We start from the raw sequence: 11,106 nt of genomic DNA on the forward strand, positions 1-11,106 counted from the left end.
GGCGTATGCTCACACCTAGATTCGAACATGCATATCCAAATCCCTACTTCTATGCACGGACGTCAGGATACGCGCGCACATACAGAAGCATGCGTTCATACAGAGAAAGAAGGGAGCGTGATAGAGAGAGATAACTTTAGATGGATGAACGGATACATGAGCATGTGCCAGTGCGAGGAGGCGTAGTCGAGAGTCTTTGTGTCGGTTGCTACGCTCGTCAAGTCATCGAGTGTCTGTCTTTTTATACCCGTAGCTTTGCTTCAGACGCTTCCAGAGAGCAGCGTCGTTACCTTCCCAGATGGATCCGTCCGGTGTGACCTGCACGACGCTGCCTGCGATGCACAGTTGGAGAAACAAGCCGATTACGACTGTTCTTTGCTTCGGCGCAGCAAAGGACGTTCTGACGCGATCGAAAGACCTTCTGCTCCTTCAGATGCGCGCCTGCATGCGTCCCCTCTGGCTCGCGGCGGGTCACCGGCATGCGCAACGAAGGAGCGAGGCTGAGTGTGGAAGTGGGTAAGCTTCCCCAGGCGCGCGTCTCACGCATGTGGAGAGGCCCATCGCTCCAGACGTTCTGCGCTTCATGAACGTTCAGGAAAGGTCATTGCCTTGTGTGCATTTCTACGCCGTTGCAGGTTCTCTCCCCGTCTCTCTTTGACGCATGCATTTCTCTTCCTGGGTATGTTGTCTCCCTGATCGCGTTCCTCTTTTTCCGTTTTGGACTTGTGTGTTTGTCTCTCTTTCTCCTCGCTTTTTTCTCTGTCTCGCGCCTCGCCCTCGTCCGTCTCGGATTTCCAGGCTCTGCTCTGTTTGTGAGGGATTGGACCTGTTTCGAGACTCGTACCCTTCGCTCGTCTTCTCTCTCGCCTTTTTTTGTTCCTCACCTCCGTCTGCTTCTTTCCGAGTCTTGTACCTCAACCTTTCCTCTCTCACGTCTACTTTTTCGCTCCTTCCTTTCTCGTTTCCTCGCTTTCTTCTGGCCCTTTCAGTCGTTCCCCAATCTCCCTCCCGTCGTTTTTTTTGTTCTTGAAAGGGAGATCGCCGATCCAAGAAGCTTCCGCGCAATCTAGAGCGTTCTCGTCTGCGCTTCCCAGTGCCGGTCGAGGACCCCAGCTCGACTGCTGCTGGTTCTTCCTCGTACGCGTCTTTCGCGGCTCAGGTTTCAGACTCCACTCACCGGTGGGGAACGTGAGGGCGACGGCTGCTCGCGCGTTCTGGACTTCTTCCGCGAGAAGCGTTCTTCCACTTCTGCCCGCGTCCATCAGCTCGACCGTGTGTGCGGCGATGTGCAGCCGGGTCTGATCCTCGAAGTGTGAGACGAAGCTCGCCAAGGACGCCGTCTCCAGCCAGAAAATGTTTTTTCTCGCGAGGTCGACATCCTCCACAACAGGTCCTTTCTGGTTCTCCTCAGGCTCCTGCCTCGAACTGCTCACCAGTCCAGTCTTCTCCTTCTCTCTGTCTTTGCCGGCGGCCTCCTTTCCTGGCTGGGATGCGCCTTGCGGCGCGGCCAGCAACGCGAGAGAGGCCTGGACACCGGCTTCGAGAAAGACCCTCAGCTCTTCGCATGCTTCTGCAAACGCCTGGTCTTCCCTCAAAAAAAACGTCGAGCTGGTCGAGGGCCGAGTCACACTCACGCTGCGCGACGCATGCAGCGGCTCAGGACAGAAGCGAGGCTCTCGCCGAACCTCAGTGCCGGCGTCCGTCTCCTCAGCATCTGCGGCACAAGGCGCAGCGAGATGCTGAAGCAAAGGCACCGTGCGTCAGTGCGAAGGGAAGCAAGAAAACCAAGTAACGGAGACGTTGAACCACGGCAGAAACTGCTCCGCATGCACAGAGGCCAAGCCCCGGGAGACACAAATGCCGTAAATCGACTCCAGCATTCACAAACGGTGGTCAAGAAACACAAGCTAGACGAGACATAGACGGCAACAGAAGAGTTGAAAGCGCGGTGAACGACGCAGTTGCCCGTTTCACGACACCGCGCGTTTCGCATTGAATGGGCAAGTCAAGAACAGAGGACAGCGATTCCACGGCGATCAGACAGCGCGTAAAGCGAGGCAGGAGGAGGTCGGCCGTGAGTGTCTGCGCGGTGCAGCGTTTGCCGTTTCCCGCCCTGGAGTTCTTTGCTACGGAAGTCCTACGTTTCCTGAGTCTCGGTCTCTTCAGCTTCTCGGTTTCCTGCTGCTGTTCAAGGCGTTCTTCGAACTCGAGCTTTTCCAAATTGGGGAATGGAAACAGTCGCCCTGCTCCTGAGGTGCCCGTTGCCACCGAGATCACCGAGTCGTCGTGAGGCATGAGAGTCTGCTCTAGAAGACGGAGATTTCCGTGCCGCTCCCTGTCGAGGTCGGCGAGACATGTTGGCGTTTGGTATTCCTCTGTATCTCTCGAAAGTCGATGGAAAGAGAGAAATTCGTACAGACTCGGCACCGGAACCATTTCGAGAGACTCCCATTCGTGCGACAAGACACACCCGGGGCGAGGGCTGCAGACAGAAAAGGAGAAAAGGCAGAGAGACCGAAAGCGAATTGTTTTGAGGACCGTCGTTTGCCAGCGAGATGAGAGAGGTTGGGCGTACGATGCAGCGAAGACAGTCAGTAGAATTCTGAGAAGAACTTGTCTTTTCTGCGAACTCAAACTCGAGTTCCAAGGCACACAAATCCGCACAGAGGCAGGCTCAGGTTAGTGTTTGAAGAGCTTCACAATTCGCCTTCCTCGTCTGCGCGAATAACACAGACATGATGAAAGTCTTCCATTTGTAATCATACCTGCAGTCGAATCCACGCATTTGTGCAAATATATTTATATATATTTATATAGATAGATAGATAAGCGGAAAAAAGGAACCCTCACAAAGATACAAGTGTGTGCCTAGTTGTATGCATAGAAACGTATACGCAGCATTAGGTGTACAACGAGTCAGCTCAGACATGTCATGCTTCACAAGAATGTATGAGTGTGAGACACAGCCTTTCTGTCTGTTACACATTCTGGGGTGATTCGAGGGGGAGCCAAAAAAGAGACTCAACCTAGCAAGAGGCCAGACTGCAAATTGCCGCGCAGGTAGCATCAGAAACGAAACCTCAAGACATCAATCTCGGCACAAGCACTGGTCTGAATGTGTTTTCTCTCCCTTCTCAAAGCTTGTGGAAAAACGGAGAAGCGCATGTACACGGCTGAAAACTTGCAGGTGGATGCGCAGTTCCAAAAAGGTTTTCCCTTTGCACCCCCAACTACAGACGCGTCACGAACTGTCTTGGCAGTCGAAAGTATCCACCGAGTGGACTTCTTTTAGAATCTGTGCTGGGTCGAAAGATAGGCATTTCATTCTTCCTCAGAAAGCGGCGACTTCGGTCGCTGAATCACCTTTATTTTAGGAAACAGACAACTTTTCAAACTCACTGCTGTACTTCCTTCCTCACCGGTGGTAGAGCGCCAGCAAGAGAGTATCCGATCGGGGGACATAACGCTGGGCAATATACATTCCGGGAGTCCTTAGAGTTTCGCTGAGAGTATCGATGAGCTGGGGTGGAGTGAGTTGTTCGTGGAAGGTGCGAGAAACCGACAAGGAAGGCGTCGGGGCATTTGGAAAAAGAGACTTCAGCAGAAACTCGAATTCGAGGAGAAGCAGCAGATGGTCAGTTTGCTTCGGAGGAAGCTCAGGGAAAAAGGGATACACCCGGCAGAGCACGGCGACGCTGCAAGCACAAAGAGGCCGGTGCAGCTTACGAAACGCAAACGTCGGCAACGCGGTCCGGTGTACAAACAACGCATCGGTCGAGGGACGGACCAGGTGAATGGAGAGGTCGCGAAAGGCAGACGTAGCAGTGGACGCATGTTAAGGTAGAGGCATCTAAACCACATGTGATAGAGAGAGACACGAGCAACGATGGAGACAGATATCGAATGAGATGGATACAGATAAAATGATACATATATATATATATATATATATATATATATAGAGAGAGAGAGAGAGAGATACATAGATACACAGAGAGATGTAGATAGAGATATACATGTAAAGAGGTATATTCAGAATCGCATACCGCCTTGAGGGAGGAACGGCGAGGGCAGAGACTTCTCGAGATAAACTGCCTGGTAGTACTCGAACGCTCCCATAAAGTTCACCGGAAATATCTTCCAGACTTTCCTTTCCTTCTTCGAGTTTCTGACCCTTCAGCCTTCGTTGCGCTCGATCTCGATACGCGACAAATGCGGTGTGGTTTAGCGAATTCAATCCTTGAGGCCTTGTCTCCCTGTAGACCAGAAAGATGCGAACATACCAGCTCATCTGGTTGAGTAAAAACATGCACGGTCCGAGAATGTTTACTCTACTTTCAAACCCGTGAAACATATATATATATATATATATATATAAATGAGTTTCTGGACGCATGACCGCACAGTAGGTACAAGATGGCGCATCTATACCTACATAGAGATATAAATACAAGTAGGTATCCAAGTTTATATGCAGTGAGGCGCGTCTGTGTATACGCTTGCATTCTGTATATATATATATATATATATATATATATATATATATAGGCGCATGCTTCGGAATGTCTCATGTTGATAGAAAAGAGAGATGGTTTTGGATCTGCCATCCTTGGCTCGGTCACTTTGAGGTTGTGCCGGTGGGTTGTTTTGAGAGACAAATCTTTAGACCGCTGCGTGAACATATCAAGTTAGGTTGGAACACACCCTTCAGAAGCAAGCGCGTCTGCTCTCCTCTTCCAGGCGAGTTCGTTTTCTCGCATACGGAGTTCTTTGTTTTTTCTTACTTGGCGGCGGTGTTTTTTCCTGCGGTCTCTGATGGACCTTCTGGCCGCCCACCTTCACTATCGGGGACAGCAGCGCTGCACGGATAAACATTTAAATGGGGGTACCGCGTTTTTGTCCCTCGCGATAGCCCCAGTGGCCAGTCAGTGCCCTCTCTTACATGTCCTCAGGACGAAGACACAGTGTGACAACATAGCTGTGGGAGAAGTGTTGAAGAGAATGTGCGAGACACAGAGAAATGCAACATTCAAGAAGGCATGCCCAATGACCCATTTCTTCCCCTTACACCGTGTCTACCGCCTCTATACAAAACCACATGCAGCCAAACAATGGCACTCTTCCAAACCTGTACGTTTACATACATATATATATATATATATTCATATATGTGTATATATATATATATATTTATACATATATATATATATATATATGAGTCTCTTCTTACGTCTGAACAGAGGTCTTTAAACAAGACAGGTGACTCGTTTCTGGATGTGACTCTCTCACCTGATTTGGGAAGTGACATTTTCCTGAACTTGTTCCATGACGCAGTGGAGAAAGAGGGCACTGTCCTGGTGCTCGGCTGCGATGGAGGAGAAGAGTGCATCGTACACCCTGGGAGAGCAGAGAGCAAGCAGAAGCAAGGCGAGAAAGACTCAGGTGATTGAGTGACAGAACGTCCGTATAAGGCCTGCCAGGAGGCTTCCCGGTCTCGGCGGAATCGATTCGTGTCTGAAGTTGCATCGAAAAAAACCAGCGAATCTACGCGCTTCTACAACGTTTCGCCGCGCTGGTGCGACGGTTGCACACAGTAGTCCTTGGGGTACCGGACTCCCCGCAAAACTTCCAACCTTTAAAGGAAATACTTCCACGCGACCAGCTCGTACTGTGGACTCTGCGGTTGGCCAGGGGGTGGCCGACAGGGGCTGCGAGAGAGGAGTTGTGCAGAAAGAAGCGAGGAGAGTCGCGACTTTCAAAAGAGTTCGAACGACATGTCTACCTCCACAGAAAGCATGAAGGGAAACTTCCTCGAGGAGGATGAAAGCAGAAAGAAACAAAGCCGAGAAAGCAGAGAGACTCGTCGTTTGTGTTAGCTTGGAAGTGCCACAATTCGGTGTGGCGCTGAAAGTTATGGGTCGCACCGAACGTATGCAAACACTAGCTGTCTTGGTGAAGGGAGGGTATCGTCCTCCACGGTTGAATAGCAGTCATCATTAGCTTGTTCCTTCGAGAGTGAGACAAGGAGAAAAACGAGCACCTGCCTTGTCGTCGTCTACACTGGAGGTGAGATTGCAACGCTATCTTGGCTTCCCCGCTGCGGAACTGTAGGTCAGCGCCCCGCACCGCCACCCCATTTTCTCGGAAAGAAAAACGCAAGCAAAAACGGAAAAAAACATGAAAAAACCTATCGGGGAAGCGCGTCACGCACGACACCACTCTGAGGCCTGTTCGAGGGACCAAAGACAACACGCAAGCCACGAACTGTCAGATTGGAGACGAATGCAGAAAGACTGAAAAGCGACTTTCTGTGCACTGCCGGTGTCCCCCAACTCGATCGACAAGAATATGCGTCGCAGGACGCTGTAACAGGTGGAAGTGCTCTTTTCTGAGAAGACCTCGATCTCTCACAGTCTGTTCTCGCTGAGACTCGGCAGAGGCTTCCCGGGGTCGCCGCCGCGGATCCCGACGTCTCCAGAATGTGCAGACGATCTGTCTCTGTCAAGCGCGTCTTGTTCCTTCTTTCCAGAACTCTTCTTTTTCTTCTTCTTCTTGTCGTCGTCGTGCGTCGAGAGCTCTTGTTCTTCTTCCTTCTTCCCTCCGCGACGACCGCTCCCGAGTCCCGCCACAGAAGGGCCAGCCTTTGCCCGCAGGAAAGCGTCTCCTGGGAGTCCGAAGGTAGGCTCTAAAAACTTGGCAGCTTCCACACGACGTGTCTGCGAAAGAAAAACAGAAAAAGCTGCTTTCTCCTGCATCACCTGCAAGCTTTTCCTCGCAATCAGAGACCACGGTTGAGCCAGAGACTCCTGCCTGCAGAGACAAAACACACACGCGGCTCCGGAGCTTGTCGACCGATATCTGTGTCGAAATTAACTGACGGAACTGGGTCAAGGCGAACATATGCAGGGAACGAATTGCTGTCCTGAGGCATCTAAATAAACACATATTTTCATATTTTCATGTCCACGTGAGAAACGTGGAGACACTTTCACGCCTCCAAACATATATCAATATATATATATATATATATATGTGTGTGTGTAACATTGCCATACTGTTCAACACTGCTGATAGAGAATACGCCTGCGGTAAAGTGACTGGATACTTCCCCTGTTACGTTTGCCTCTAACCACGTGTATGAACAAGTAGACATATCTACATAGTAATGTGTTTAAGTATTTAAAGATTTAACTGTCTACTATACGTATATATATATATATATATATGTATGTTGGTCTCACTGTCTAATGTTGGGTATTGTTTCCATGGCTGTCCTGGAGAATTCGCTTCCTGGAGGAGCTTGGTTGATGGTTTGGTAGAAGAGATGCAGGTCTGTCGGCAAACGATCGAAGCTGCTGTGTTCCCTCAGTTCCGTCACGGACTTTGGCGTGAGAAATAAAATCAAGTCGACTGCCAGGCGTTTCTCGGAGAGGGCGGCGCACAGCTCAGGACTCCAAGGGACTTCGAGAAGAACGAAGAGGACATCTATCTGGTCGACGACAGCGTCCCTCTCTTCGTCTGTTCGCTCTTCGTCGCCGCGAGGCTGTCCAGAGACATGCGTTTCCCCTAGCTGTAGGTTTCGAGGCACCGCGCCGGTGTCGGAAGCCAAGGACTCTTTCAAGGGCGTTCTGTTCTCTTCCGTCGTCCGCCTGTTCCCCCCCGAGAGACTTGGTGCCTCTCCCAGCGACACGCCCGGCTGAGGCGATTCGCATTCTTTTGAAAGGCTTTGCTCAAGTGCGCCTTTCTGCAAAATATTTAGGCGTCGCCTCTCAACCGCCGACAGATACTCTGCGCGAGCTTGAGCCAGGGATCTCGCAAAATCTTCCTCCTGCCACACAGAAAAACAGGCAACAGCAATAAGGTCTCCATCGCTATCCATACACACACAGGCACACATGTACGTACACATATAAATGTATGCATACATAAATTTGCACATACATAAATTTGCATATACATATACACAGATATATATATATATATATATATGCATGCGTGTGTATATGTGGGTGTTTATGTATCAGTCAATATACGTTTCTTTACATGGTTCGATGAATTGCAAGGGTGCCTGTAAAGCGGGAGGGGACGGGGCAGCAAGAGAGAAAGAGAAAGAAGGGGAGCAAGATGCTCACACTTAAAGAAGCAGAAACAAGGACAGATGTGCGTCCGAATCTGACACTCAGATGGGCGCCTGGCTACTCCTGCGCTTTTCCCACTTTCACGTGAGTTAACTGTTTAACTGCGAAATCGAACAGACAAAAAACGTTTCAATACAAACACGGGCACATCCATGCTGACGTATATATATATATATATATATATATATATATATGTAAGTGATTGTGTTTACGTGTAGATATATGTAGACAAAGAGATTTGCCTGGAAAGGTGGATTTCGTTTCCGCGTAGCAAGAGCTTTTGTTTCTTCAGTGGCATTTCTCCCGATGTAGAAAGGTTTTCTTTTTTGGTATTGCGAGGAAGATACAGTTCTCTTTGCTTTCTGCTTTGATCGACCGAATCGACCGTCGCCTTTTACCTTCATCTCACTTCCCAATTTCGCCTTGGCATCTTGAATCAAAAGACTCTTGGCCCGGCCATACTCAAACACATCTTCCAGCGTGATGAGGACAATCTCAGGAAGAGCTTCCTGTGCAGAAACAGACATCTCCACAGATCAACAGAGGCGTGTATGTTTACAAAGAGCCTTACGGACGGCTATGCACCGAATAAGACGAAATACGCTCATCTCCAGAGTGGCAGAGAAATCTACATGATTTTACCTATATATATATATATATATATATATGTATGTATGTACATATATACATATATATGCATACTTATGTGTAGACACAGTTGTGTTCAGACGTAGAGACTATAAGAAATAATCTGTGAACTGAAATATCTGCATGCCTCAGAAATGAACAGATACTTTAGAAGCAGGTAATCGAATTCTCTGGGCTGCTTTTTGGCCTCTGTTGGTCGTTCCACCACATACGCGCCTACAAATGTGGAGAAGTATAAATGTTCATAAAGCCGTCTACAATGAGCAAATAGATAGGTGTGCGTCTATGTGCGCCTGTAGGCATACTTAAGTGCAAAAGGGGTGTGTGAACGTAAAGAATTTTTCTTGTCGCTTTCTTACGGGCCACCAACTCGTTCGACTACACACGCGGGATATCGGTTTTTCCATTCGCAGAGGTTTCTCGTGTCATTTTCCTTCCACTGCAGTTCCCGAATCTCTCAGAATGCTCTCGCAGTTTCACAGGTTAACAGCAAAGAAACTCTCACCGCACAATCACTCGAAGTGTCGCCGGCGCTTGGGGTGGATCCCTGTTCTCCTGCGGAAGGCTGTGGAAGGAAACAGAGGCATGACGCTTCGACTAGATAGTGCGTATCATCCGTCTCTCGGGAGGCAAAACTTTCTTCTATATGGCAGTAACCACGGTTATGGAGAGATAACGTAAATACCCACTTACGGACAGGAACGGATTGTAGACGCCAGATCTGTAAAAAATCGTTTTCTCGCTCGTACCAGTGAAGCTACTTGTGTCTTACCCTAGGCTCTTCGACACGAGGCAAGCAGAACCCCTCTTGCGTCACTGCTGCTGTGTGGCGCATTGGGGGATACTACATACCTCGTCGTTTTGAGCAGTTTGAGGCCTTCCATGGGCATTTTGTAAATTCTCTAAAGATACCCGGAGTTGTGTCGCAATGTCGCCTGTCTCAGCGTTGCCCCTAGAAGGGTCACTGGATGGTTTTTCTTCGTCAAGGACGAGAACGACTGTTGCGCTGTGGATGGTTGGGGGCTTCACAGCGAGGGAACAGGCCACTTCTGGCTCGAGGGTAATCCCCAGAAGCGGATTTCTGTCGATATCTCTGTTGTTTTTCTTTCCACTTCCGGCTGCTTTGCCTTGGGGATTCGCCACTCCTTTAGTATCTGTGCGTCCTCCACTGGAGGAGCCTTTCGGGGTTGCTTTCGAGTTGGCTTTCCCTCCTCCTTTCCCCCCTGGAGCTGCCATGGTTCTGCGATCGCTGGTTCGCTGAGAAAGGGGAGATTGTTTTGCGCGGCGGAATGCAGCGCTAAAGTGCAACGAGTGATATTACCAAATTGGCTGGTGGAACATTCGTGGCAGCCTGAAACGTTGCTCTTGATTTCAAGACGAAAAAAACGGTCGTGCATGCGTTCTAGTCTGCATTGGAGGTGGAGCTTGTTTTCTCTCGATCGAACAAAGAACTCCGTCCGTTCTTCAACAGTGAGCGACCACCCCCGAAACAAAAGAACAAAACTCTACCGGATCCTTGGAGAAAGGTAGAGATAAAAATAAAGATATCGCGGTCCCGACAAAAAGTGTTTTGTGGTTAGCCAGGTTAGAAAGGGGACGTGCCACAGTGGTTACCGTTCCTTTCAGAACATTCTTCAGGAAAAGAGCTCCCTCATGTGATATGCGAAGCAATAAAAACAGATCATTTAATCTGCGTATGTGTGCAAAAGGAGTTCCTATGTGCTTATCACTTCTCCGATGAACAGTTCGATTATACTTCCACAGCGACAGAGCGACTTTCACATGCACATCTCTTTGTCAGAACGCAGGGAAACACAGGCGAACGGTTCCCTCAAAAGCTCAACTCATCTACTGGGCATGTTTCTCCTCAGAGCGCGAACATCTCCACAAACATCAAAGAATACAACTGGAGTCTGAACATGAGCAGGACAACTCCAGAACTAATTGAGCCTAACTCGAACAGACTCTAAAGGGCATCGACGCAGAATTCGCCTGCGCTGTTGTGATTTGGAAATCTTGAAAACCCCGAAAGTGCCGTTGAAACCGTCACATATCTGTCCCTCCTTTAGCGTCTGACAACGGCCCGGTCAAACCTTTTCCAAAAACACGGTAACACACCTTGTGGTCTGCAGACGGGGGCAGTATTCTTTTCGAGAAACTGCCCGGAATCGGATAGACTACGGTGGTCATTTGAGTTTTCCTCGCCGAATCCGATAACCGCAAGGGACAGAGAACGAGTTGCAGAACGACTAGACAACGAGCAAAAAACGAGGGAAACGGACACTCATGAAAACGGCCAATTTTCTTAACCGCCGCTTGC

General features: G+C 49.3%; 1 protein-coding gene across 1 annotated transcript; it reads right to left on the bottom strand.

Annotated features, from left to right (window-relative positions):
• Window positions 1-53: 53 nt before the first annotated feature.
• TGME49_289280 (hypothetical protein) lies at window positions 54-10,022 on the bottom strand (the record flags this gene model as incomplete). The annotated part of the gene is made up of 10 exons (XM_002368322.1): window positions 54-332; window positions 1,178-1,714; window positions 2,142-2,482; window positions 3,420-3,695; window positions 4,785-4,859; window positions 5,290-5,397; window positions 6,412-6,810; window positions 7,242-7,828; window positions 8,537-8,647; window positions 9,639-10,022. The coding sequence occupies 10 exons, from the start codon at window positions 10,020-10,022 to the stop codon at window positions 223-225; spliced, it is 2,928 nt and encodes a 975-aa protein (XP_002368363.1). The 3' UTR covers window positions 54-222.
• Window positions 10,023-11,106: the final 1,084 nt, after the last annotated feature.

The sequence above is a fragment of the Toxoplasma gondii genome, chromosome IX (genome assembly GCF_000006565.2).
Source record: "Toxoplasma gondii ME49 chromosome IX, whole genome shotgun sequence".
In the NCBI taxonomy this organism is placed as follows: Eukaryota; Apicomplexa; class Conoidasida; order Eucoccidiorida; family Sarcocystidae; genus Toxoplasma; species Toxoplasma gondii.